This window comes from Mesoplodon densirostris, chromosome 2 (assembly GCF_025265405.1).
Source record: "Mesoplodon densirostris isolate mMesDen1 chromosome 2, mMesDen1 primary haplotype, whole genome shotgun sequence".
Taxonomy (NCBI): Eukaryota; Metazoa; Chordata; class Mammalia; order Artiodactyla; family Ziphiidae; genus Mesoplodon; species Mesoplodon densirostris.
Genome location: NC_082662.1, coordinates 29646074 through 29671617, shown reverse-complemented (window position 1 = coordinate 29671617; position 25544 = coordinate 29646074). Strand labels below are relative to the sequence as shown.

At 50.1% G+C, this 25544-nt stretch overlaps 2 protein-coding genes across 7 annotated transcripts in view; one reads left to right on the top strand and one right to left on the bottom strand.

Moving 5' to 3' along the window:
- Positions 1-4650: 4650 nt before the first annotated feature.
- NCDN (neurochondrin) lies at positions 4651-13774 on the bottom strand. 3 transcript variants are annotated; one of them, XM_060089474.1, is made up of 8 exons: positions 12875-13774; positions 12318-12647; positions 12043-12183; positions 9985-10953; positions 8747-8988; positions 7958-8182; positions 7428-7570; positions 4651-6145 (listed from the first exon to the last, which is right to left on the bottom strand). In XM_060089474.1, exons 2-8 carry the CDS (start codon positions 12420-12422, stop codon positions 5709-5711), a joined length of 2262 nt encoding a protein of 753 aa, XP_059945457.1. In that variant the 5' UTR covers positions 12423-12647; positions 12875-13774; the 3' UTR covers positions 4651-5708. The 3 variants fall into 3 exon arrangements, with proteins under 3 accessions (XP_059945457.1, XP_059945458.1, XP_059945459.1); XM_060089475.1 differs by lacking the exon at positions 12318-12647 and having other exon boundaries at positions 13041-13774; XM_060089476.1 differs by lacking the exon at positions 7428-7570 and having other exon boundaries at positions 5763-6145.
- Positions 13601-25544, top strand: part of KIAA0319L (KIAA0319 like) — a 108608-nt gene continuing 96664 nt past the window's right edge. Inside the window, exons 1-2 of one of the 4 annotated variants that reach the window (XM_060089470.1) lie at positions 13601-13716; positions 17064-17230. In XM_060089470.1, the coding sequence (XP_059945453.1) occupies positions 17092-17230 (139 nt within the window). In that variant the 5' untranslated portion in view covers positions 13601-13716; positions 17064-17091. Of the gene's footprint in view, positions 13717-13853; positions 14056-17063; positions 17231-25544 lie in introns of those variants that run through there. The other 3 variants (XM_060089469.1, XM_060089471.1, XM_060089473.1) reach the window with 3 other exon arrangements.

Here is a 25544-nt window from a genome sequence, read left to right as displayed (position 1 = left end):
AAGGCCAGAATGACAGGAAGAGCTGCCTGCCCAGTGGCTTCCTTGGATTTCCTCACCCTACTTCCCTGCAGCTTAAGACAACCTCCTCTTGCTTCTTTCTCCTCCCTTCTAATCTGACCATTTCTCAGTCTCCTTTTCTTTCTTTCTTTTTTTTTTAAAATTTTATTTATTTATTTGGCTGCTTTGGGTCTTAGTTGTGGCATGTGGGAACTTCGTTGAGGCACGCAGGATCTTCGTTGAGGCACGCGGGCTTCTCTCTAGTTGTGGCGTGGACTCCAGAGCGCGCAGGCTCAATAGTTGTGGAGCGTGGGCTTAGTTGCCCCGCAGCATGTGGAATCTTTGTTCCCCGACCAGGGATCGAACCCACGTCCCCTGCATTGGAAAGTGGATTCTCAACCACTGGACCATCAGGGAAGTCCCTCAGTCTCCTTTTCTATCTCCCCTCTTTTCACCCACATCCTTAAGGTCAGTTATTCATTCCCAGAGTTGCAGCTTCTGACTTTTCTTCCTATCTACACTCTTCACTAGTGAGTTCATCCCCTCTCAAGACTTTAATGACCTGTCTGCTGTTATCTCCCAACCTTGTTATCTCCAGTCTGTATCTCTCACCAAAAATCCAGACCCATAGATGCAATTGCCAGCTGGATATTTCCTCCAGACACCTTGTTGCATCCATCTGAGACTTTCCAAGGCCCAAACTGAACTCAACATTTCCTCCACCCCCACCACCAACCCCAGCCTGCCTCTTCTCCTGTGTTCTATAGTTCTTTAAATGGCACCACCATCCTTCAAATTAAGAAGAGCCGTCCCAGCCCCTGTCGTTTCCCTCACCTCCATAGGCTAATCCTCATAGAGTGTTATCATTTCTAATCCTTAAACATCTCTCTCCATCCTCTGTCAGCATCTTAAGCTACCATACTCTTCCTCATAGACCAGTAGTTCTTAAAGTGTGGTCCCTGGACCAGCATCACCTACAACATCTGGGAACTTGTTAGAAGAACTTGCCAGTTCTTGGACCCCAGCCAGATCCACTGAATCAGTAACTCTGGGAGTGGGGCCCAGCTATTGCCTGTAAGGTGGCTCAGAAGCAAAGTCAAGTCTGAGAACCACTGCCTAGACCATTGCAACAACCCCCCACCCCCAAATGGGTCTCCTGCCTTCGTTCATATCTCTTCTTCCACAAAAATGACTGGACCATGTTACCTCCTGACTGAAAACACTCCTATGGCTCCTCATGGCTCATTTTTGGGGAGAAAAATTTTAAACACCGTAACCAGCATTTTAGGCTCCTTGCAGCTGAACCTAATCTTCCTTTCCTGCCTCATGAACCAGTTCACAAGAAGAAGATGAAAGGAGAAAGAGAAAATATGTCTAGTCTAGTGCTGGACTTGGTACATGGCAGGTGCTCAGCAAATGCTTATTAAATAAATGACAGATGAATGAATGGATGAGTTTATGAATCCTTCAGCCTACTGAGGGGTCCTTTAGGAAGTCTCCACGTGAACATGACCCTGGGTGGCTAGACATAGAACCCAGGTATAATCTGGGGAAGTCACCTGGTAAATGAATGATTTCACTTATGGCTACTAGGGAGATGGATGTTCTGCATGGTCTGCTGCTGCTTTGGGGGCTCCTCAAAGCTTCTGGGCCCTGTGCTTGCAGACTCTATTGCCCTTCTTGTTCAGGACCAAGGGGCTCCTCACTTTCTGAGACATGGAGGTGGGCATTGTTGGTTGCCCACTCTCTGGAACACATGCACACATGTGGAGCCCTGGAATGTGCACAGGGGTACATGTGCAGACACTCCTGGACACAGAGGGCACAGAGACACTTATGGGACACATGGGAACACAGGACATATATTGACACATAGGTACGCATGTTCAAGCATACATGGGCTCCCATTTGGCACACTTGCCCTATCGCTCTTCTCCCAGGCTCAAATCTTCCCCTCTCTTTTCTAAAAGTGAGTTTGCATTTGTTCTTTGGGTTTTTCTTTTAATTAATTAATTAATTTTATTTTGGGCTGCATTGGGTCTTTGTTGCTGCGCGCGGGCTTTCTCTAGGGGACTACTCCTCATTGCGGTGTGCGGGCTTCTCATTGCAGTGGCTTCTCTTGTTGCAGAGCATGGGCTCTAGGCACGTGGGTCTCAGTAGTTGTGGCTCGTGGGCTCTAGAGCGCAGAGCTCAGTAGTTGTGGAGCATGGGCTTAGTTGCTCCGCGGCGTGTGGGATCTTCCCAAACCAGGGCTCGAACCCGTGTCCCCTGCATTGGCAGGCGGGATCTTAACCACTGTGCCACCAGGGAAGCCCTGAGTTTGCGTTTGGACTTTATGTTAAGAAAAGACTCAGGCCGGCCTCCTTTATTGTTGACACAGCCACCCTCCTCCCAGCCTTTGACAACCTTCTGCTGTGGGCCGGGCTGTTTGCAGGGTGGGGGAAATCAGGCACAAGGAGATGCTGAGGCGCCACCTCGTGGTTAGATTTCACAACTTCAGCTCAGGTCCCCGTTTCTCCCTTGCTGCTGAATTACCAGGAGCAAACTTGGTCTTACCCTGCTAGCCTAGTCCCCTCCCCATTCCAGAGCCCGAAACTCTCTGACCATCCCTCACCAAAGTACAGAGCTCAGTCTGCCTTGCACTTTGAGGGTTTATGCAGGGTTTTTCTTCCCCACAGCACAAGGGAGAGTACTTGGAGAGCAAGGACAAAGGGTAGTTGCCTTTGGGTTTGGGGCCCTTCTCTTCTCTTTTCACTTCCCCAGATGATCTCAGTCACTTCCCTGACTTTAAGGACCTCCTATACTGACAACTCCTAAATCTGTCACTTGCCCAGGCCTCTCTCTGAGTTCCAGGCTGTAGAGAGCCACTTCCTCCTGGATATAAGCTATACGCATTCACCATTTACCAAAATGAGCTTATATTTTACACAAACCTGTTTTTCTCTCAGTGTGCCCCATGACGGTGAATGGCCCCACTATCCAGTCACTGGCCCAGATCAGGAACCTGGGAGTCATCCTTTGCTCTTTATCCCTCTTCACTTCCAATTAATCACCAAGGGCTTCCCTGGTGGCGCAGTGGTTGAGAGTCCGCCTGCAGATGTGGGGGACACGGGTTCGTGCCCCGGTCCGGGAAGATCCCACGTGCCGTGGAGCGGCTGGGCCTGTGAGCCATGGCTGCTGGGCCTGCGTGTCTGGAGTCTGTGCTCCGCAACGGGAGAGGCCACAACAGTGAGAGGCCCGCGTACCCCAATTAATCACCAAGCCCAATTAGCTAACTCTGACCTATACTTTCTCCACCCTCACCGCCACTGGCTCAGTTCAGACTTACTACCTCCTCTCCGAGCTCCCTGACTCAGTCATCCCTGTTGCAGCTGAAGTCATCTTTCTAAAATGCAAATGGATCACATTCAACCTGCTCAAAAATCCACAGTCTCAACATGACCCCACATCCAAACTGCTTAGCCTGGCACACCAGGAATTGTAAGATCTGGTCCTTGCTCACTGGTCCAACCTCATCTTCCACCACTCCCCACTTCACACTCTCCACTGTAGCAGTAATGACCTACTTGCAGTTCCCAAGCTGCTGTCCCTTGGCTTGTCTACCTGGCAAGCTCCTTCTCCCTTCAGGTCTCGCCACAAATACTTCCTCCGAGTTTTCCTGGACTGACTCAGCCAGGCTGAGGGGCTCTTATGCTCCAGCCACACTTTATTCAGACCCCCCTGGAAGCAACTGCTTACATCTTTAGGAGCTGTCCTTTGCCTTGTCTGTTTCCTCTCTAGATTTTAAGTTGCTTGACAGGCAGGGTTTGTCGTTTCATATTCTTCAGGGATTTCAGGGACTCCATGACGAGGACATGACTTTCAGTACATCCAATAGATAAATGAACGTTCCTGTCTATGCATAGCCAACCACAGGTAGGCACTTAAGATGTGCTCAACCAATGCTTGCAGGCTTGAGGGCCTAGGTGGAAAAGAGTCTGCAGAACGTGGGCCAGAGGCTGGTCTGGCTCCAGACTTACAGCTTTGGCTCAGGCCTGGTGAGGCCGTGGGTACTCGGGTCCAGTCTCCACCGAAGCTCTCAGACCCTTCCCCTTCTCACTTGGCATAGAACCGAAGTAAACAGCTGGTTGCCTGAAAGTCACGTTTGGCCTGCAGATGTTCTGTTGGGGTAGTACTGATTTAATTAAAAATATCAACATTCAAAATCAGATTTCATGTAAACACTAAGATTTCTGACTTCCCTTTAAACATTGGAGGAAGTGGCAGCGCTACTTGGCCACAATCTGCTGACATGGAGGGGCACAACTGCGTTTGTACACAGGAGCACAAGAGCCCCCCCCGAGGCCTTGCCACATCAACATAGGAGTTTGTCACCTGATCTGGCATTGAAGGGTGTGGGCTGAGAAATTGGATGGCCCGGATGGAGTCTTGACTCTGGCATGTACTGGCTGTAACACCTCGAACAAATCACCTACCCCTGCCTGAGTTTCTTCACCTGGAGAATCAGGATGACGCTCGCTTCATTGGATTCTTGGGAGGGCTGAATAAGATGACACTTGTGAAGTGTGTTTCGCAGGGCATGTGTGCTGTGAGCTGCCGGGGCCTGGAAGGAAGAAAGTGCAGGACAGACCACACAGGAGCCATCTTGTCACCAATGAACATTTATTGAGTGTCCACATGTGCACAGCTTTGAACTGGGCGATCACAGAACGCACTGGGGGAGGGAAGGGGAGAGGGACGCAAGGGATCAGGTTCATAAGAATGGTAGTCCCTGCTGGAGCCGCCAGTCGCGTCTCTCTGCAGAGAGGAATCACAAGGCAGGGGTGGGAGTTAAAGCCAGGCACTAGGATGGTGATGGGGTGCAGTCACTAGGGAAACATGCGGATTCTGGGAAAGCATCCCTCCGGTTCCTGTCTCCAGCCAGGCCATATGGCACCAAGGGGACAGGGATCAGATGCTCAGGTGTCCAAGCAGGGATAAGGGCAGGCAAAATAAATAACTCCCCAACCCTCACTGTCACTCTGCTGCAACACAACACAAAAGCTTAGAGACCAGGATCCAAGGGCTCCTGGGTCCCCTCAAGGAAGCTCAGGTGGAAGGCTTCCCGACCCCCCAACCAGGGCTGTCTGCCCCAGGTTGCCATGGAAGGCCGGGGCAGTTCAGACCCTGGGTCACTGAAGTTGATAGGAAGAACTGTGATGTCAACGGCCTGAGCCTGCTCTCTGCCCAAGGGGGCCAAGGGCAAGAACCAAATGGCCAATTTAAAGGACGTGGACCTGGAAGTCCAGAGCGGCACCACAGTCTAGGGGAGCCCACGCCCTGGCCGGCAGGGCACGTGGGCTGAAGCAGCCAGCTCCTGCCAGCCCTGTCCCATCTGGGGGCCTCCCTCCTGCAAGGGAGCCAGACATCGGGCACAATGACACCTAGTGCCGCCCTCCCTGCGGGCTGCTCCAACCTCCCCCGGCCTGGCGGGAACAGCCATGCTGACTTCCAAGCCAATCCCTGCCCCTGAGCGGGCCCAGGGGGCGTGACGCGGTTCCTTACACTTGAAGGATGGGCACCATGCCCTCACCCTCGGAAAAGCCAGAAAGCTGGGATGTTTTGGGGGGGAAGTTGGGGGAGAGGGTCCAATTTGGGGGCTTCAGGGGAGATGCCTCCTCCCTCCTTCCCTTGCCGCCCGCCCCCCGGGTCTGTCCCCAGTGGATGCCCCCTCAGGGCTCTGCCAGGCATTGCTCCAGGGCGGCCATGTGGTAGTGGCTGGCCGTCTCCTCGCCTGCCTGCAGCCTCATGGCCTCCCGGCACAGCCGGTTGGCCCGTGCCAACTCGACCAGGACACCCTGATAGGCGGCTACCATTTCAGGCTTGACAGAGTTGGGGCTGACGCTGCCCAGCAGCTGCAGCAGCTCCTGTGGCCAGCGGGAGCGCAGGGCGGCGGGGGCCAGCCAGGGCAGCAGGGGCACGCAGCCTGTGAAGGCCTGCATGCCCAGGAACCAGAGCTCCTGGAGATCCGCCCAGATGCCCTCGTAGTCGGGGGACAGGACCAGCACGGCCTGGTCTGAGCCAGGTGTGGCCCGTGCTACGTGGGATTGCGACAGGAAGAGGATGGCAGCTGCGAAGAAACCTCGGGATGCTGGTGTTCCCTGAAGAGCTGGAAGGCAAGGAGGGAGGGGGGCATGAACGAGCTGCCTCACCAGCCCCTTCCCTTCCTGGTGGGCATACTCAGGGGCCGAAGCATAGCCTGGAATCAGCCTGCCTGCCTTCAAACCCTACCACTGACTTCAGTGTGTGACCTTGGTTAATTCACTTTTCTGGGTCTTGTTTCTTCACTAGTAAAATGGGGCCAATAGTGCTAATCTTAGAACTCTGTCGTGAGAATGAAATGTAATAATCTTGGGACACTACCTCGTGGTCGGACCCTCCTGTAGTCTGAGTAGTGATGGGAGCTTCCGCTGGGCCTAGCACTTTATAGGCTGAGGAGGGTGCAGCAATTTGATTCTCAGGCCAGAAGAGGGTGCCAGAGGGGACCACGGGCTGGGGTCCAGGCTTGGCTCACCTGCCTGCAGGGGTTCGCCCCCTGCACTGCAGATGCTTTCCCGAGGTTGTTAGGCTAACCTGGTGGCATTTTTGGGTGAACCAGCACTGTGGCTCTACTCAGGGGCTGTGGAGATGCAGCCTGGATCTGAAGGAGCTCAGGGGCTAGAGGGAGAGGGGCAGCTCCTGGTCTACTGGGACGTGCTCCCCTTCCAGCTGCCAGGTACCCTACTGGGGGCCCCCCACACAGGGAACAGAGGCAGCTGAGGGTACAGGCTCATTACACCCTGTTCCCAGGCATCTGTGCAGCTCCTCCAACCTGACAGATGGGATACAGGGAACAGGCAGGGACAGAGGGACCCAAGCAGACACCCACGGCCGAAGTGGGAGACCCAGAGGGCTGGCAGGGGGCTGAAGCGGATGCCCCTCCCCACCGCATGCAGCCAGAGTGAGGTGGGAGGTGGGGAAGGTTAAGTGCACAGGAGCACCGAAGCCTGTCACGAGGTGCAGTGCGGTGCTGAGCACAGAAAAACCTCAATGGAGAAAAGTCATGCTTCTGACTCAAGGCCTGGGAGGGGGCGGCTCCACCTTGAAAACACAGAATTCAGATTCCTTGGGCTGCTGGGGATTCCAGGTGCTTATGCCTGTGCCTCGGAGCGGGCCTGTACTTACACCCACCAGACCTTGCCTTAAAAGGCTTCAGAAGGAAGAAAATGTTATCATTTGGGGAAGAAGGGTGGGGTGGGGTGGGGCGGGGGAGGGAGGCGCACTTCAGAGATTTCCTTGACTGGAAAATTCTGTAAAACCATTTTCAGAAAAGGATGACTTATGCCCAGAACATAGCAGGTCCACCCAGGTCTTCTGCTTCCATCTGTTAGGACTGGGTCCCCAGGGCTTACCTGGAGAGGTGCTAAGGAGCCGGGCCATGAGGAGGCCCAGGGTGGCCACATTGGCAGCCAGAAGCAGCCTCCCCTGCTGCTGTACTAGTGCGGGCAGCGACGCCATCAGGGTGTTCATTAGAGAAGTGAAGCAGGCATCTCGCCTGGGGAGAAAGGGAGCGAAAGATGGGAGGCGGGAGATTAGTAGAGCCAGACCAAGCCCTGCGGAAACGTGGGATGCTGGGCTCCCAGCTTTACCAGGCCAGGGTTTGGCAAGAAGTTAGGCAGCAGGGTGCACAGTTAACTTTGGGCCCCATGCGTGGCATCTGGGGAGCAGAGACTGGGTTATGGCTGGAGCAGGTAGACATACATGCCCAGAGGGCTTCCACATATACCAAATCCCTATGTGGGGTGGCTCTCTCTCCATTCTGAGACCCTTCCATTCTAACACTAATAGGAACCCACGGGCACAGGGAGGCAAAGTAGGAGACCGAGACTTGGGCCAAGTTTGAGCAGGACCCCCGCTTCCTCCAATCCCTCCCCGGCCTCACTTGATCAGCCCCGGTGCAGTGACCACGAGGTTGAGGAAGATGTGACAGCAGGTCTGCAGGCTGATCTCCACGCTGTCGGACAGCACTGAGGTGTCATGGCCAGGGGATGTGAGTTCCCACTGCTGCAGGAAGTACTTGCACAGAAGTGAGGGGGCCCCCTCCTTGATCAGGATCTCCCGGGGCCCATCTTCGACTGTCAGGTGGCACCAGCCGGGCAGGAGGAGCCTGGGGGTGTAGAAGGGACAGATGTGTGTGGGGAGAAATGAAGGCACCAGGATTCCCTTTTGGGGGGGGCACCCCATCTAAGAGAAGGGGAAGTAGGGGAGAAGGAGAACACATCTTTTGTAGGCACTGCAGAAAGAGCACAAGCTTCGGAGTTGCACAGGCCTGGGCTCAAACTTGGGCTGTGAGTGTGGGCAAGTTACTTTAACCTCCTGGAGCCTCAGTTTCCTCATCCTGAAGATGTGGATGAGACTTCTGTCCTAGATTTGCCGTGTGGACCGAATGAGATCAAAATGGTAAAGGGTACAGTAAAATGCCTGGCAGGCAGTAGATGCTCAATAGCAGTTCTCTCTTTACGGAGTAACCTGGGGTTGGCAAGTGAGACTAGAAAGCCCAGGTGTCCTGAGGGAACAACCCCTCACCCCACCCCCAACAAACAGAAATACTACCAAACCTCAGGCCCCCGTCAGGAAGCCCGGCACAGCCCAGTTTGTGGGGAGAGGAGGTATCCGTGTCACTCCTTCCTTTAGCACATTCTGGCTGAACAGACCATAACGACAAACTCACCGGAGAGCATCCCCTGGCCAGGTGGGCCCCGGGGTGGTGGGGGAGATGGCCAAGGTGGCCACCTGCTGGGAGAGGTCACTGGCCTCCTCGGCCTCCTCGTAGAGGGTCTTGGCATAGCGGACGAGAAAGGGCAGCAGCTGGCAGACCTCCTTGCGCAGGGATGAGGTCTCTTCGGCCAGCCAGGCACCCAGGATCCGCACGGAAGCAAACACAAAGGGCTCCTTCTGCTTCTCTGGCCCCACCTGTTGCCAAAGGACTCCCCTGAGATGGAGCAGGACCAGAGAACCTCCCCTGGCTGGCCAGCATGCCGGCCAGGCTAGGAATAACACAAGTGGAAGGGAATGCTGGCCTGTGAGCCCTGCAAAGGCAGGCCCTGTGTACCCAGAAGCCAGCGCACGGTTGGGACACACTCAACCGGGAGCTGGCACAGAGCAGGCCCTCAGGGCACGCCTGCTGAGGGAACTGGACTTTAGACAACATGCCCCTGCACTCGCTGGGACTCAGCCTCTAAAGCATCTCAAGGCTAGAAGGAGACCCACAGGTCCAAAGCTAAGAAAACACTCCCTCTACGGTGGCTCTGACCTGGGGTGGGAGGCCAGGAGAGAAGCCCCCCTTTGGGCTAAATCAGAAAGAATGAGACAATGGGAGCTTGGCACGGTGTGTGTGTGTGGGGGGTGTGGGATATGCGGCTGGAGCAGGCTACTAAAGAGACCGGAGTGCTGAGGGGACCCCTGCAGGACAGGAGGGCTGGAGTCTCAGGCAGGAGGGAGGAGGGGATGTTGCGGCAGGTGATCAAATGGAGTTAGAAGACCCTCCACGGAGGACAGGAAGCAGGCAGCCCTGCTCCTCTTCCCTGTACTGTTACAAGTTTCTATGTGTATGTGTGTAAGGCCATGCTGTAGACTGAACAGAACAGACTGCTTCACTTTCGTGTGTGTGGACTGGGGGGAGGGTTGTGAGTAGGAGGTTGCTGTGTTGTGTGTGCGCGTGTGTGTACTGTGATGGGAGTGCACATATGGCGTGTGGTATGGTGCTTGTGTGGAGGCTCAGGGAGGGAGAGGGAGGCTTGGCCACACACTACTCCCTGGAGTGCTGCAGGATCAGCCCTCCGTAGGTAGGTAGGTATGTCTTCTCTGTCTCCCCGTACACCCAGGTTCGGGGTTTCACTTCCCCCTTGCCCTTGCCCTCGGGCTCCCCCTCCCACACTGGGCCCCCTCGGGTGGGCACTGCACCCTCACCTGCTGCAGGTAGTGGATGACCGCCCCGATGGCCTCCTTCATGACGCTCACAAGCTGCACCTTCTGTGGCTCCTTAAGCAGTGACTGCTCGCAGCGGGTGCATTCCTGGATCCCCAACTCCATGAGGGCATAGCAAGCGGTCACCACATCCTCTTTCACCTCTGTGCCCGTCTCCTCCAGTGCCAGCCGCACCTCCACGCATGCCAGATTCACCAGCAGGGCCAGGAACTTGCTCCCGGAGCTGCCCGCTGGGATCCAGTCGGAGCCGCAGGCGTGCGCCAGGCGGGCTGCCAGCTTCAGTGCTGGGTTGCGCTGCCAGGAGCTCAGCTTGCTGCCCAGGATCCGTGCCAGCCCGGCCTGCAGATCCCGGAGGCATTCAGAGGGCACAGTTGTTGGGGGCAGAAAGAGGGGCAGCAGCTGGCAGAGCTCAAACTTGCTGGCATCCTCGGCTTTCTGGAAATCTTCGCTGAGGCCCCGCAAAACAGCCAGCAGGTCAGGCTCCCCCTCTTTCCAGCACTGTGTCTCAGCAGCGGCCAGCAGCCCCACCAGGAGTGCCAAGGCCTGGTCAAAGCCATAGCCATGCCCCAGGTATGCCTGACACAGGGCAGACACGGTGCCACCAGCAATGAGGTGTCGGGGCCCACGAGGTGTGCCTGCCACAGCTGTCAGGCACTGGTAGGTGTCATCAATCATGGATCGGCGGGCAGCGTCGTCAGGGTCCCCCCGGGCTGTGAGGAAGGTGCTAAGGATGGGGATCTTGTTCAGGACCTGGGGATGGGCGGCTAGTTCAGGGTCACTGCAGAAGCAGGCCAGCAGGGCCACACCCAAGGCCCGGAGAACATGGTCGGGGCAGCCATCCGGCGCCTCCTTGGTAGTCAGGAGACGATTGGGGAAGGTGAAGCCGACAGCATCAAAGATCCGCCGCCTAGTTTTAGCATCGATGTCACCTGCTTTGACTGCCTTGGTCACCTAAGGGAGGTATATGCTATCAGCAGGATGAAAGGAAGGGGTGGCAAAGACTGTCCCCTGCACTCTGGGGGTTGACCATTAGCAGGACTAGGTTATATAACAAGATTCACTCTGGGGTCAGGAGGTCTCCCAGAGATCACTTCATCCAGCTCCTTCCTTCTCCCCAGAGGCAGACAGGTGTGACCTCTGGGATCCCTCATCTGTGATCCCTGTGGAAGGGAGGTCAGGTCCTCCTCAACTACTCACTCTACTGTTTCATTACCTGGTTAGTTGGGAAGTTCTTCCTGATGTCTAAGCTAGATGCCCACATCCTGAGTTGGAAGAGGCTCAGAACTCAGTGTTTAAAATTCTCCAAGGATTTGGGGTCCCTCTCTAATTGCTCTCTCCAGAGAAGTCTCTGATCCATTCCCGCCACCTTCTCAGGGGAAATGGCTCCTGTGTCTCGCCGCTCTGCCTGTCAAAACATTTCCCCTTACATTTCACCTAAACACCTCCTCTGCTGCAGTGTGAGCCCTTGACTCTGGAGCCTTCTCCCTGTTGCCATGGCAAACAAGCAGGCTGTACTCCCTCCTCCCTTCACCCCCCCCCCTTCCCAGCACTGCAGCTCCTGTTCTGCTGTCCCCAGCTTGGGTTCCTCCAGGGCTAAGCCCCGAACCAGATCCTTCACCCGCAACCTACATACCCATCCTGGCCATCCCCTAGGACCCCTTCCCAGTCACTTCCAGTCCTGCTACCCTCTCCACCTCCAGAACAAACATCCCCAGCCCTCAGGTATTCTGCACTAGTTACTACCTGCTGCTGTAACCCTATGAGTCGGCTCCCATCTGCTCTGGGACGCCCCAGAGAGCAGACCCACTCAGCATCCTCCAAGTCTCCTAGGGCCACAAGCTTTATTCACCCCCATTCTCCCCCTTTGCTCCCATACTCAGAGGGGCAAAAATGAGTCCACAGGTAGATGCCTTGGGCCTTCTTTGGTGCCTCCAGGGTTACGAGCACCACCTATATATCCTTGGGGACTTGTTGACCCCATTCCTAGGGAGCCCAACCACCCAGCCCTTCCCACCTCCCAACTGTCAGTCCGTTCCTTACTAGCAGCAGGGCTGCAAACTGCTCGCTGTCATTCTTGGCCTCACGGAGGGCTCCCAGGTAGCGCTCCAGGGTGGGGTTTCGGCCCTCTGCCTGGTTCAGAGCTGGCTCGCAATCCGAGGCCATGATGCGCGCCTTGCCCAACTGTGAACACAAGAGGGACTGAGCATCCCTCTGCAGAGGAGGGGTGGGGGTGGGAGTGGAGGAAGGAGGGAGGGAGGGAGGGATTAGCACAGAGGGAGGGGAGGATCAGGAGGGATGGACTCCTCAGGACTGACCTCCCTTGGGGGAGCCCCTTTAAGGGGCTGGACCCTCAAGTCCTTAGGGATGAAGAAGGGACCCTGGTCCAAGGTCACATCCGGAAAGTGGGAAAGAAGGACCATGCATCCTGCTGCTCAGCTGGACAGCTCTCCTCACCAGTCTCCTGGGGGTGGGAGGGGGCTGGCCCCACTGCTCAGCTGCTCCCTGGCACCAGAGTCCAGGTTTTGTTTCCCTCCACCAGGCGTACAGGGAGGGAGTGGTGAGGACAGACAGGGAGGAATGGAGACATACACGGGTGAAGTTCGATTATCCGGACTCAGGCTGGCATGAGGTTTCCTTTCCCCTCCCTACTTCAGGAGAGACAGGAGACAAGCTTCAGCGGAAGGCAGAAAGCAAGGTGCTGACCCAGGGAAAGCTCAGAGGGCCCTCTGGAGACCCCATCCCTCCAGCCAGGGCTCTCAGTCGCCCCCGCAGGCTCCTTGCCTCCTCTCCTTTCCCTCCCTCGGGCAGAAGCTGCAGCAGCGGAGCAGCAGAAGCAGCAGCAGAATTAACCCCTTGCGCTCCCTCTCCTCACCCTCCCCGCCCGGCTACCAGCCTGTGGACGCCGGCAGGGGCTGGAGAAGCAAGAAGGGGTCCCGGGTAGCTCCCAGGACAACGGAGACTCCAAAAGCCGGATAATCGAAGAGGGGCTGCTGAGATGGGGAGATGAGAAGGGAAGGAGGGTTCCTGACGGTCACCACCTGTCCCGCCGCAGCCAGGTCACAACACGACATTGATGAAGTCACGACAGGGCGGCGATGAGATCACACTTCACGATGGCGCGGTTATGTCACGGAGAGATCACGGCAAAATCACGACATGGGACAGCCCCCAAAGATGACAGGGCAAATTTTTTAAAAAGATATAGCTATATATTGAGAAGGGCTGTGGCAAAATGGAGTCTCGACAAGGCACGATGGTGTCGCGATATGGCGCGATGGAGTCGCGATAGGGTCCCCGGGGTGTGTCGGCATCGATAGGCGCCGGCTCGGAGTGGCCCCGGCTGGGATGTAAGGGAGGGCTTGAAGGGGGCTGAGCTCACCAGGCTGCGGCCCCGAGCGGCGAAGTCTTCTCCGAGCGCGGTGCTCCGGGAGCCTGGGGCCACTGCTCACGCCGCGTTGCCCACTCCTGGCTCCAGGCTGCTGCAGCTCCACCCCCACCCCCGCAGCGCTCTCGACCAATCCTCGGCGGCCTCACTCCAGGCTCTAGCCAATGGCACAGCTGGGCGCTAAGCCGTAGGGGGTGCTGCCGTTGCCGCCATCTTGCTTGTGGGTATTGCCCGAGTCTGGGGCCTGGGGCTCGCGCAGGTCGGGCGAAGGTGCAGACCACTTCTGGAGAGCGGGAGGCGACAGCCTGGGGACCCAGGTTCCTTCGCTCGTGCGTAGTTCTACCCCCCAGCACTACCCCTCCTCCCCCTCGGGCTCGCGGCTGGAATTGAGCTTCCGGGGGGACAGGAGGGCTTGTTTAGCATGAAGAGTGTGTTTCCGGGTTGAGTCCGGGAGGTGGGAGGGGGCGGCGTTTCCGGCCGCCGTCGCTGTCCAGGGAGGCTGAGGCCAGAGTGAGCTGCCCGGGTGGGGAGCCCGCATTGCCTTCTTCCTCTTCCTTTTCCTCCTCCCCCCGGGTGAGGGGAGCGAAGGTTGGGGCCCCGACCCCATGGACCGGGAGGAGGCGGAGGCCGCCGAGAGCCGGGGCCCCGCTTTGTGGCCTTGAGCCCCGGTAGGTGGCCGGGGGCGGCTGGCTGCCGGGCCGAAGACCACGAGCTCAGGGGAGGGGCAAGCGGGATGGGCTGTTTCTGGGGGTGCGCTGGCCGGGTGTTGGGACCCGGAGGTGGCGCTCCTGGCCCGGCTAGGGCAGCCAGCTGCTTCTGGCTTTGCAGGTGCGGAGCTCGAGTCTCAGGCTGAACCCCGCTTCTTTCGGGCCCGGGCCTGGTCTTGCGGCTCCCTCCATCCCCAGACAGACAGACCGGCCGCGAGACGCTGCTGGCCTTCTTCCTCCCTAGCCTCTAGCTTCAGTCTCTGGTGTTTGTTCTCCCCACCAGGACCGCAAGTTGATGCTGAATAAGGGGGGCGGGGCTGAGCACTACGTGTAAGTTACGATGCGAAACCTGCCTTATTCAGGACCTGGAAATTATGCCCTACCAAGGGGTCCTGTGGTGGCTGCAGTGAGCACAAAGGTGAAATAAAGGAAGTCAAGAGAAAAGACCTCAGGCGAGATTCCAGGAAAGCTTTGCTTTCTTTCCTCTCACCGTGGTTGTGCGCAATCGAAGATAGATGCAGTTGTTGAAGAGTATTAGCTGACTCTCCTTGTGCTTTCTTATCTGATGAACAGACTGGAAGCTAGGAACAAATTGGAAACACGACCTCCCAGAACAATCTGTTCATTTTTCCAGCTATTTGGAAAACAGTGTCTGCAAATATAAGCAAAGCTATTCACGGCAGTCTGTTCTGTAACTTTCCCAAATATCTGAGACTTTTTTTTTTTAAGAGCTTTATTCTTAATTACTCATACCAGCTGAATAGGCTGTTTCAGACGTGCTCTGTCGTTGTTCAAACATATCTTATCTCTGGGTACATAAATGGAGTTCCACATATGTAGCTGACAGACTGAACTATGATACATCCCCCATCAACCTGAAGCATTAAGTAAACATTACCCCCTCCTCTGTCTGAACAGCTGCTGCAACAGAGAGTGCTTTTATTTCGGGTGTACTTGTAACGCCCTAAATGCCAGAACTCTTGCAAGCTTTTCTAGATTTTCATTTGTCCAGTATTGTGGAGGTGTGTGTTCTCTCCCTGGGCTGTTTCCCTTTGATTCTGTAACAAGCCATTTGGATCTTGGTGATGTGGTGGTGTTCCTGCCTCTGGTCAGCAAGCCTTTGACTGGACCCTAGCAGTGATTTGTGCCCCTAGGCAATTGTAGGTTTCAGAGGAATGACTGGTTCGGAGTTCACATGAAAATAACTGCCTCTCTCATGCATGGTTTGTGAGACATTGCCCTTCTAATCAGCTTGCTAATCCAGTGGTGTTTATTACTCCCATTTCGAAACCTATTCATTTCTTTTATTATTCTATCGCCCACCTGCCACACTATTGATGACAGGTGTTGAGTCACCTTGAATTTAAAATCCTTTTGTGGTAGGCAGAAATGTGTTGGGTAAGATTCATATGCACACGTGCACACACACGCACGCACACATGCATGCTCACTCATTCCATCTTGGGAGGCTAGAAAAGTTGCTGGATATACTTTCTAACTTAGGCTCCATTTCATAATCTTTTGAGCATGTGTCTGACCTGCACACTTCCTTTCTGCCCCCTGCTCCCTAACATACAATGACAAACCGCTAGAAATAGGAATGGATGGAAGTGAATGAGAAAGATGAAGTCCTTCAGATGCTTAAGGCTCAGTGAAAGCTTTTTCTTGGGTGGGCTGTACCTTAGTTTTGCAGTTCTGTATGTGTGTTTCTCTATTTCCTGGTATTAATCAGTATTGATATCCAACCCATACAGTGCTGGCTGGGGCTGGGGTTGTCAGTCTGCCATTTTCCAGATGTGGATGACAGGTGCATATTTAGGACAGAAGATTTTTATTTATTTATTTATTTATTTATTTATTTTTGGCTGCCTTAGGTCTTCGTTGATGCGCGCGGGCTTTCTCTAGTTGGGGCGAGCAGGGGGCTAGTCTTCATTGCAGTGTGTGGGCTTCTCATTGCGGTGGCTTCTCTTGTTGCGGAGCACGTGCTCTAAGCACGGTCTTCAGTAGTTGTGGCACGCAGGCCCAGTAGTTGTGGCGCACAGGCTTAGTTGCTCCGCGGCATGTGGGATCTTCCTGGACCAGGGCTCGAACCTGTGTACCCTGCATTGGCAGGCGGATTCTTAACCACTGTGCTGCCAGAGAAGTCCAGGACAGAAGATTTTTAAATTACTTCTTCAGAACTCAGTCAACCTTCGTAATACTGCCAAGATTTATATAATAATTTATACAATATAGGGAAGTTGTGTAAGAGAGAAGAAGCTGATGGAAAGTCATTTTTTCTTCTGGAAGAGACCTAAATCATTCGGTCTCTAGATTATAGAGTAGCCAGCACAATGCCTAGTACAAAATAGGGGCTGTGTAAATACTTGTTGAATGGATATCTGAATTTAAGTCAGGAATTGCTGATGATGCTAAGGATCAGGGAGGTGACATCAAAGTGTAAACTGGATAGATTTTAAAGATAAGAGTGGTGGGGACAGTAGCAAACTGGAGAGTGCATGCCCTGCCTAAAGACAGTCACATTAAAATTTTTAAAAAACATGGCTAGAAAAGCCTTCAGATTAGTTTACCTCTGATGCTCCAAACTCTTCTTTTCATAGGTAAGAAAGCGTATTTGTATAAAGTCACAAAGCTGTTAGTAGCAGAACTGGAACTGAAATTCAGATCTTTTTTTTCAGTCTGTACGCTTTCCATTGTTCCACATAGATGATGTTAGATTAGAAAATATGGAATATAAAGTGTTTCAGTTTTACAGTGGATTCATTTCATATCCCTGGCTATGTTTTTATCCTGATAATTATAGACTACGCCAAAGCTCAGCTTTGAAATTTATAGGCAGGTAAGAGCAGTGAAAGACAAACTTGAAGCTTCCCTTCTCCCTAATCTGTCACACTCTCTAGCACTCTGCATTTCGAGGAATCAATTATTAATTACTTGGCATATGATTTCTTCTTTTTCTGTCTTTCTAGTGGACTGGTTCTGCCTGTCTGGAAGGCCATGGAGAAGCTGGGAATCAAGCCAAGCCGTGCTTCTTGGATTTTATCAGGATTTTGTTGGCAGACATCTGTGAAGTGGTTGAGAAGCTTGTACCTGTTTTATATTTGCTTCTGCTTCAGTGCTCTGTGGCTGTCAACAGGTACCATTTTCTTTATATATTTAAGATTTTTTAAAAAAGGTACTCGGTGTGAGTCTTTCAGTTCATTTTAAAGACTAGAAGGAGCCAGAAAAGCAACCTGCTAATTGACAGAAGTGGTCATCCTTTAGGTGGACACTTAGTTTGTTGGGTTTATTTGTCTGTTTTGTTTTAAACCAAAATTTAAATTGGGTTCTTTCTTTCTCTTTTTTTTTTGGCCGCTGCCACTCGGCATGTGGGATCCTTAGTTCGCCCACCAGAGATCGAACCCGTGCCCCGTGCAGTGGAAGCATGGAGTCTTAACCACTGGACCACCAGGGAAGTCCCTGGGTTATTTCTCATAAAGGAGAATTAGGGGCTTCCCTGGTGGCGCAATGGTTGAGAGTCTGCCTGCCGATGCAGGGGGCACGGGTTCGTGCCCTGGTCCGGGAAGATCCCACATGCCGCGGAGCGGCTGGGCCCGTGCGCTGTGGCTGCTGGGCCTGCGCGTCTGGAGCCTGTGCTCCGCAGCGGGAGAGGCCACGGCAGTGAGAGGCCCGCGTACCGCAAAAAAAAAAAAAAAAAAAAAAAAAAAAGGAGAATTGGCATGATCATTTTGAGATTTGATGAAGATGTAATGAAAAGAAAAAGGTTTCAAAGTTAGAAGGACCTGGGTCCTGGAGCTGGATGTTTCTTTCCACTTAATAACTATAAAACATTGAGCAAGTTACCTATTGTCTGTAAGGAAACATAAGATCTACCTCATAACTTGATTTAAAACATAATATAATTAAAGCGTGTAGTACAATTCTCTGAACATAAGTGATACTTGGCTTTCTTTCCTTTCCTGAAGGAATCTACACTCTATACTTAGAGGGAGAATGTGTTCCCTGCTTCTTCTGTAGAATGGGGTTATGCTGATAGATTTTATAAAGTATGCTTTCCTCCTAGAGATTATTTCACCAGTCTATTACCTCTTGCCAGGAAAAAGTGCCAAAAAGGTTAAATCTCAAAGAATATCCTTTTTTTCTGTCTTTTTTTTTCTTTTGGTTCTTTTGTTGACATTGTACCTTTCAGAGTATGGAATGTGAGGAAACAGCAATTTGAGAATGACTTCTCAGTATGTTGCTGTTCTGGGCAATGACCAAAAGACTTCTGTTGTAGAGACCACTGTCTGGGACAACTAATCCGTCTTTTGCCCCCATAATTAGAAAAGTTTCTGTTGCTTTCCAAAAGGAGTTGGTGGCCATGATCTTGAGAATCAAGTAATTACTATATTTAACAATTTCAGTAACATCAGCTTTGGGGTTTTTGTTGTTTTGCAGTGGTGGTTGATGATTGCATAATTATAGCAGTGGAAATTGCAGTTGACAGAAAGCTGACCTAAATGTTTTTTACCCAGATGATGCTTTGCTGGGACAGCTAACTATTTCAAGCCAACATTTTATGCAAGATCATTTGAATTAAATAAGTAACTGATTTAGCACCATCAGAGTAGGAAAACCACACTTTTTGAAGTGCACCTACCACCTGCCAGACCCCTGGTTGTAAACATTACATGTTTCATTTAATCCTTATGATAACCTGAAAACAGATAATTTTATTTTGTAGTTAGGAAATTGAGGCCCAGGGAGGCAAAATGACTTGACCAAGGTCATACAGCAAGAACATGACAGAGCCAGGAATCTAAACGCAGCTTTTTCTACTCTAGAGCTCATGCTTTTTTTCTTCTGCTATGCTGCCTTCCAACCACAGGTGATCTTTTGGAGGACCAAAGACAGTTTTTTTTGCCCTGAACCAGGATGAGCTTGTTATTTGAGGGATTCTGAGTATAGGGAAGGAAGAAGCATTGTTGAATGTTTCTGTATTTGCCAAGCTAGTTGGTTAAATATGGTACTGTGGTCTCATTGGGCTACTCTTTAGTGTCCCTTGAGCCTGGTGCTTCAAAAAAGCACCCTAAGGAACAGATTGAGTATAAAGGTGCAAAGGTGGTATTGGTAGGAGTGGTTCTGATGGGAATTAGATTGTACCAGTTCCATTTTGGAAAAGTTTGGAGCTTTTATCATGGAAGAACCAAGAGCCATATGTGTTCAAACTGAGGGAACATGCAAGCAATACATGACAGACAGATTTTTTTAATGTATTTTAATTTATCAGAGCTCTTTTACATCAATTTTTAAAAAAACACAGTGTCCTAATAGCAAAAATGAATGAGACATAAGCAGAGTATCATAAGAAATTAAAGTGATTCATAAAACATTAAAAAGATGTTCATTCTCATTACTAACCGAAGAGCTGCAGATTAAGATGAGAAATCCTTTTTAACCTATCATATTGATGAAAATCAAAGTAAAAATATCTAGTGCTGCCAAGGGGTGATGTGGTTGCCCTCCTGTTGTGCTGGAGAGTTTGAACAGAGAACTTTTTGACATAAATCAAGATCCTTAAAAAGTTCATGTTCTTTGACTTAGTAATTCCCCCTTTAGGAATTTACCTCAAGGACATATTTAGATGGTTGTGAATGAGAGCAGTCATCAACACTTATTTATTCTGTGTTGCAAAACATTGCTACAACCTGCCCCACAATAGGAGTGGTGAGATTATGGCATGTCCACATGGTGGAATATTACCTGACTTAAAAATTCACATTTTAGAAGAACAAGTACATGGGAAATGCTCCTAATGTTAAGCATGAAAGAGCATGATATACAATTGCATATTCATCTTCAAAATTGGTGTCAATTTTGTGAAAAGAAAAAAATATTTTTATGTAATAGAAGGTCTGAAACAAGATATATAACTAAATGTTTATATATTTTTTTGAGTAGTGGAATTATTATCTCTTTATACTTTTCTGTGTTTTCCAGGGTACATGTTAACTCTTTTTATAAGGGGGGGTAAAACCTATCTGAAGAAGCAACAACAAAACAATAGCAGCAAAAACCTATTGTTGGTAGCCTGAGTCAGCATTTATCTCCTCATGAATTTGTTCAGTTTTTATCTGAGCTCTTACATTTTCCCTAATAAAATACATTCTTGATTGTTTGCTGTTGTCTTTAGCTCATGGATTATAGAAATTATTCCTGAAAAACTAAACAAAACAAAGCAGCTCTCCAATTATCCCCATTCCTGTTTATCACTTAGCAGTTTCTCCATCTTTGGGAGAGCCCCAGGTACCCACTGACTTATGTATAGTGGGCTTATTTTTTATTTCAGCTTTGGGTTCAGTGCTGGAGCCCACTGCTAGGAAGCAGTGATTACAATTGGATAAAAGATGCTCTGTGTTTTCCTTGTGAGCCATTGAATTACTATTTTTCTGTCTAACGTTATTGTTACATGGCTTAAAGTAGCATTTTGGACCTGGGGATTATCAGTATCTGGAGAAAAACATGAAGTGGCCCCAAGAATTTGGAAATTCCTATAATAGATTGTCATCTTCTTGAGAGCAGAGATTTTGCCTGTTTTGCTCACGCCATCTATTCCTAGCAGGTACCAAGGGCTTGACATATAGTAGATGCACCATAAAAGTATTCGTTGACTGAGTAATAAATTAGCAATAAGGGAATTGTCCTTTGAGAATTAAACGTTAAAATCAACAATCTATCATTTGAGAGTTAAAGCTTAAAATGAACACAATCAGGACAAAGGTATGTGAAGGCACTTTAAAGAGACATAATGCCTTTGAGAACAACAAGATCTGATTAAAATATTCACAAATATTTTAACATCTAAAGAAAGAATGTGTGTGTCTGAAGAGTTATATATGCACATGCACAGGAGAGGGCCGGAACCAGCATTGGAAACCTAAACCACGGAGGGTCATTGAGGCTAATGTACTCCAGAAGCTAACAATTGGCTATGAAAACTTTTACTGTTATTCCCTTGCTTCTGGGAAATAGATTACAGAGTTAGTTAATAAGTATTTTGAGTACAGAGAAAAAGTATCCAATTCAGAACCAGTTTTTGAGAACTTATTAGGAGTTTGGTCCTGGGCTAAGCACGAGGGTAATAAAGATGAGTACAACACAATTCCTGCCCTGGAAGAACTCCCAGTTTACTGAGGGAGATAGATGTATAAATACTACGATGTGGTAAGTGAAAAGACAGAGGACTACCATGCCCTGAGTGCTACTGCAACCAGAGAAGCATTTAGCTTAGAGATGAAGGGGGAGAACTGAAGAAGTCTCTCCAGAGAAGCTGATGCCTGAACAGAATTTTGAAGGTTGAATTTGAAGGATTCGAAGGGTATTCCCAGGCAATGGGATTGCAAGAGCAAAAGCACAAAATTATGGAACAGCTTGGTAAATAAAGGGAACTCTATATACGCAGTTTAGTGCTGCTGAAATACAAAGAACAAAGCTGGAGTGGCAACTCCTGAAGAGGTAGGTGGTGGCCAGGTGATGAAGGATCTTGTATGCCATGGAAAGAAGCTTTGATTTTAATCTTTTAAGGCAGATGGTCTCCAAATTTTCTTTTTTTTTTTTTTTTTTTTTTTTTGCGGTATGCGGGCCTCTCACTGTTGTGGCCTCCCCCGTTGCGGAGCACAGGCTCCGGACGCGCAGGCTCCGGACGCGCAGGCTCAGCGGCCATGGCTCACGGGCCTAGCCGCTCCGCGGCATATGGGATCCTCCCAGACCGGGGCACGAACCCGTATCCCCTGCATCGGCAGGCGGACTCTCAACCACTTGCGCCACCAGGGAGGCCCCTCCAAATTTTCTTGATTATATACTTACATCCATAAAAAAAGTTGAAGATGTGCCCCAGTTTTTGTTTGTTTATACATTATAATAAGCACCATTGTACTAATGTCTTATGTTTATGAGAGATGCCAAAAACAAATAGTTTTAATATTTTCTTTTCATATCCCAATGATTTGTTTTGTGCACTTCTGGTAAGCAAAAACTCTACTTTGGAGAGAATTGCCTTAGGAGATTGGGAGCTATTGAAAACTTTAAGCAGGAGAGTAATACTGGTAAATTTCTAGAACATTTTTGCTGGAATATGGAAGAATGGTAATGGTGGGGATGGGAGAAAGATGGAAGGGAGGGGAGGTCAGGGCTAGAGGTAAGGATATCTGTTAGAAAGCTAATGAAATAGTAGTCCAGGAGAAAATTGATGAGGCTGTGTGTCTTCAAGGAACCTCTCTCTCACTGGAGAGAGTAATTGTACTCAATACAAACCAGTAGATTTAGGGCTAAGTAGATGGGTAGAGTTTAGGAGTTCTGTAGTAAGAGATTAGATGAGGTTATTTATTTTTTTAATTGAGATATAATACCACTATTTAATTCCAGAACAGTTTACTCACCTCCTAAAAGAAACCTCATACGCATTAGCAGTCATTCCCTCTTTCTCCCCTAGCTTCTGGAAACCACTAATCTACTTTCGGACTCTATGGATTTGCCTATTCTGGACATTTAATATAAATGGATTCATACAATATGTGGCCTTTTATGTCTAGCTTCTTTCATTTAGGGTAATGTTTTCAAGATTCATTCATGTTGTAACATGTATCAGTACTTTATTCCTTTTCATAGCTGAATAATATTTCATTGTATCTTTACCTAGGAGTGGAATTGCTGGATCATATGATAACTCTTTGTTTAACTTTTTGTTTGCTACAGCTGCTGCACCGTTTTACATTTCCACCAGCAATGTATTAGGGTTCCAGTTTCTCCATGTCCTCAGCAACACTTGTTACTGTCTGTTTTTTGATTGTCATAGAGGAGGTTGTTGAAGGTTAGAAGAATCAGGGAAGGCTTCCTGAAGGAAATGGAACTTGGCTTGGGCCTGATACATATCCAGTTTGCAGACAGACAAGCTGATACAGTTAGAAACAAGGACTGGTCAAACAACCAGATGGGTACAGATCATTTATTTGTTGTATTTTTATTATTATTGCTTATTCATTCAACAAATATTTATTGAGCCAGGCACTGTTCTTTGTGAGGGACCTCTAGCCAGGCTCCTGGCTTAGCCTTCCCAGTCAGGGAAGCTTTCGGAATGAGCAGACCACATTTGCTGCCTCTATTCTCCCACCTCTGTCCTCTTCTGAATCCAGTGAGGTCTGGCTTCTGCCTAAACCTTGGCTTTTACCAAGGTAACCAGTGACCTCCCTAGCTTGACACCTTTACTTTTTACCTTACTTAACATCTCTGCTGCATTTGACACCTTTGACTGCTTTCTTTTGTGGCCTCTCCCGTTGCGGAGCACAGGCTCTGGACGCGCAGGCTCAGCGGCCATGGCTCACGGGCCCAGCAGCTCCATGGCATGTGGGATCCTCCCGGACCGGGGCACGAACCCGTGTCCCCTGCATCGGCAGGCAGACTCACAACCACTGCACCATCAGTGAAGCCCTTGACTACTTTCTTGATACCCTTTCCTCAGTTGCCTTAAGTTACAGCATGCTTTTCTTTGCTCTCCCTTACAGCTGATGCATCGCACTTTCTGATTCTTCCCTCACTCCCTTCTCAGCTTGTCCCTTAAATGTTTTGTTCTTTAGGGTTCTGTTTCTATCCTTTCTTGTCTCACACTTGTGTGCTCTCCCTGGGCAATCTCATTCTTTCTCATAATTGTAACCTGTGTGCTCACTACTCCCAAGTCTATACGTGTTCATTCACTTCTCTCATGGGCCCCAGACCACATAGCCACCTGTATGTCACACATCTCCAACTGGATGTCTCCCAGCTACCTCCAACTTAATATATCAAGACTGAACTCTTGATCTTTTACCCCTCTTCCTCCTTTATTCCCTGTAGCGGTGCGACGATCACCTCTACTCATATTCTTAGGTAGAAATCCCTGAAGCATCCTATACTCCTTTTTCTCTTCCACGTTCAAATTGCTTTTCATAGAGTGCCGTTTCATGTTTCCACAGAGTACTCCATTCCTCTGCCTATGCCATTACCATTCTGTCTGATGTATTCTTTTTTAAAAAATAAATTTATTTATTTATTTTTATTTTTGGCTGCATTGGGTCTTTAAAAATTTTTTTATTTTATTTATTTATTTTTATATATTATATATATATATATATATATATATATATATATATTTTTTTTTGGCTGTGTTGGGTCTTCTTTGCTGGGCACGGGCTTTCTCTAGTTGCGGCAAGCTGGGGCTACCCTTCGTTGCGGTGTGTGGGCTTCTCACTGTGGTGGCTTCTCTTGTTGCAGAGCACGGGCTTTCTCTAGTTGCGGCAAGCTGGGGCTACCCTTTGCTGCGGTGTGTGGGCTTCTCACTGTGGTGGCTTCTCTTGTTGCAGAGCACGGGCTCTGGGCACGTGGGCCTCAGTAGTTGTGGCACGTGGGCTCAGTAGTTGTGGCTCACAGGCTCAGTAGTTGTGGCGCACAGATTTAGTTGCTCCGCGGCATGTGGGATCTTCCTGGACCAGGGCTCGAACCCATGTTCCCTTCATTGGCAGGCGGATTCTTAATCACTGCGCCACCAGGGAAGTCCTGGCAGGCGGATTCTTAACCACTGTGCCAACAGGGAAGTCCCTGCCTGATGTTTTCTGATTCAGGTAAACATTTCTGGTGCTTTACCTGAAGCCTTGATTTGAACTTGTTCTTTAGTGTTCTCATAGTGTCTATATATTTCTCTATTATTATGCCGTATTATACTGTGTTGGTTTTAGGCTTTGTGAGGAGAGGTTCAGAGCAGGTTTTGCCCTAGAATGTGGTCTTTACTCCTGAAGGCCTTTCTAGTGTCTGCTGGTCTGTGGTGTTAATGTGATTTCTTCACTTTGGCAGAGCAGGAATTCTAAAATGCTCCTACCTCCTACCCCAGCACTGCTTGACCTCTAGTGATTCTGTTTCCTTCTCATTGATGTAACATCTAGTATATGACAAACCTGTGCCTTTATGTCCCAGCCCTCAGCCTTTTGGGATCCCCTCTTTTCACAGCTCCTTCTCCAGTGTCCTGCCACTCAAATTCTAGCCAAATTCAGATCTCTGCTCCTTGGGCTTGGTGAGAACCCTCTCTTCTGTTTGGGTTCCAGCTTTCTGTGCTGTGGTTGAGAAGCTGTCCCTTAAAAGAGAACTGGGCAATTATGGGGCTCACTTCAAGTTTCCCTTCTCCCAGGTATTTTAATCTTGCACTGACTATTATATTCTTATGGAAAACAATTGTCTTAAGTATTCTGCCCAGTTTCGTAGTTATTTATGGTAGATGGTGAGTCTGGTACCAGTTACTCCATCATGGCTGGGAGCAGAAGTCTGCTATGATTACTTGCTTATGTGTCTACTTCATGAAACTGTTTTACTCATAGTTACATACCTAACATATAGCATGTAGTAGGTAGCAATAAAGGTTTGTTGGGTTAACCTAAAGATAATGCTAG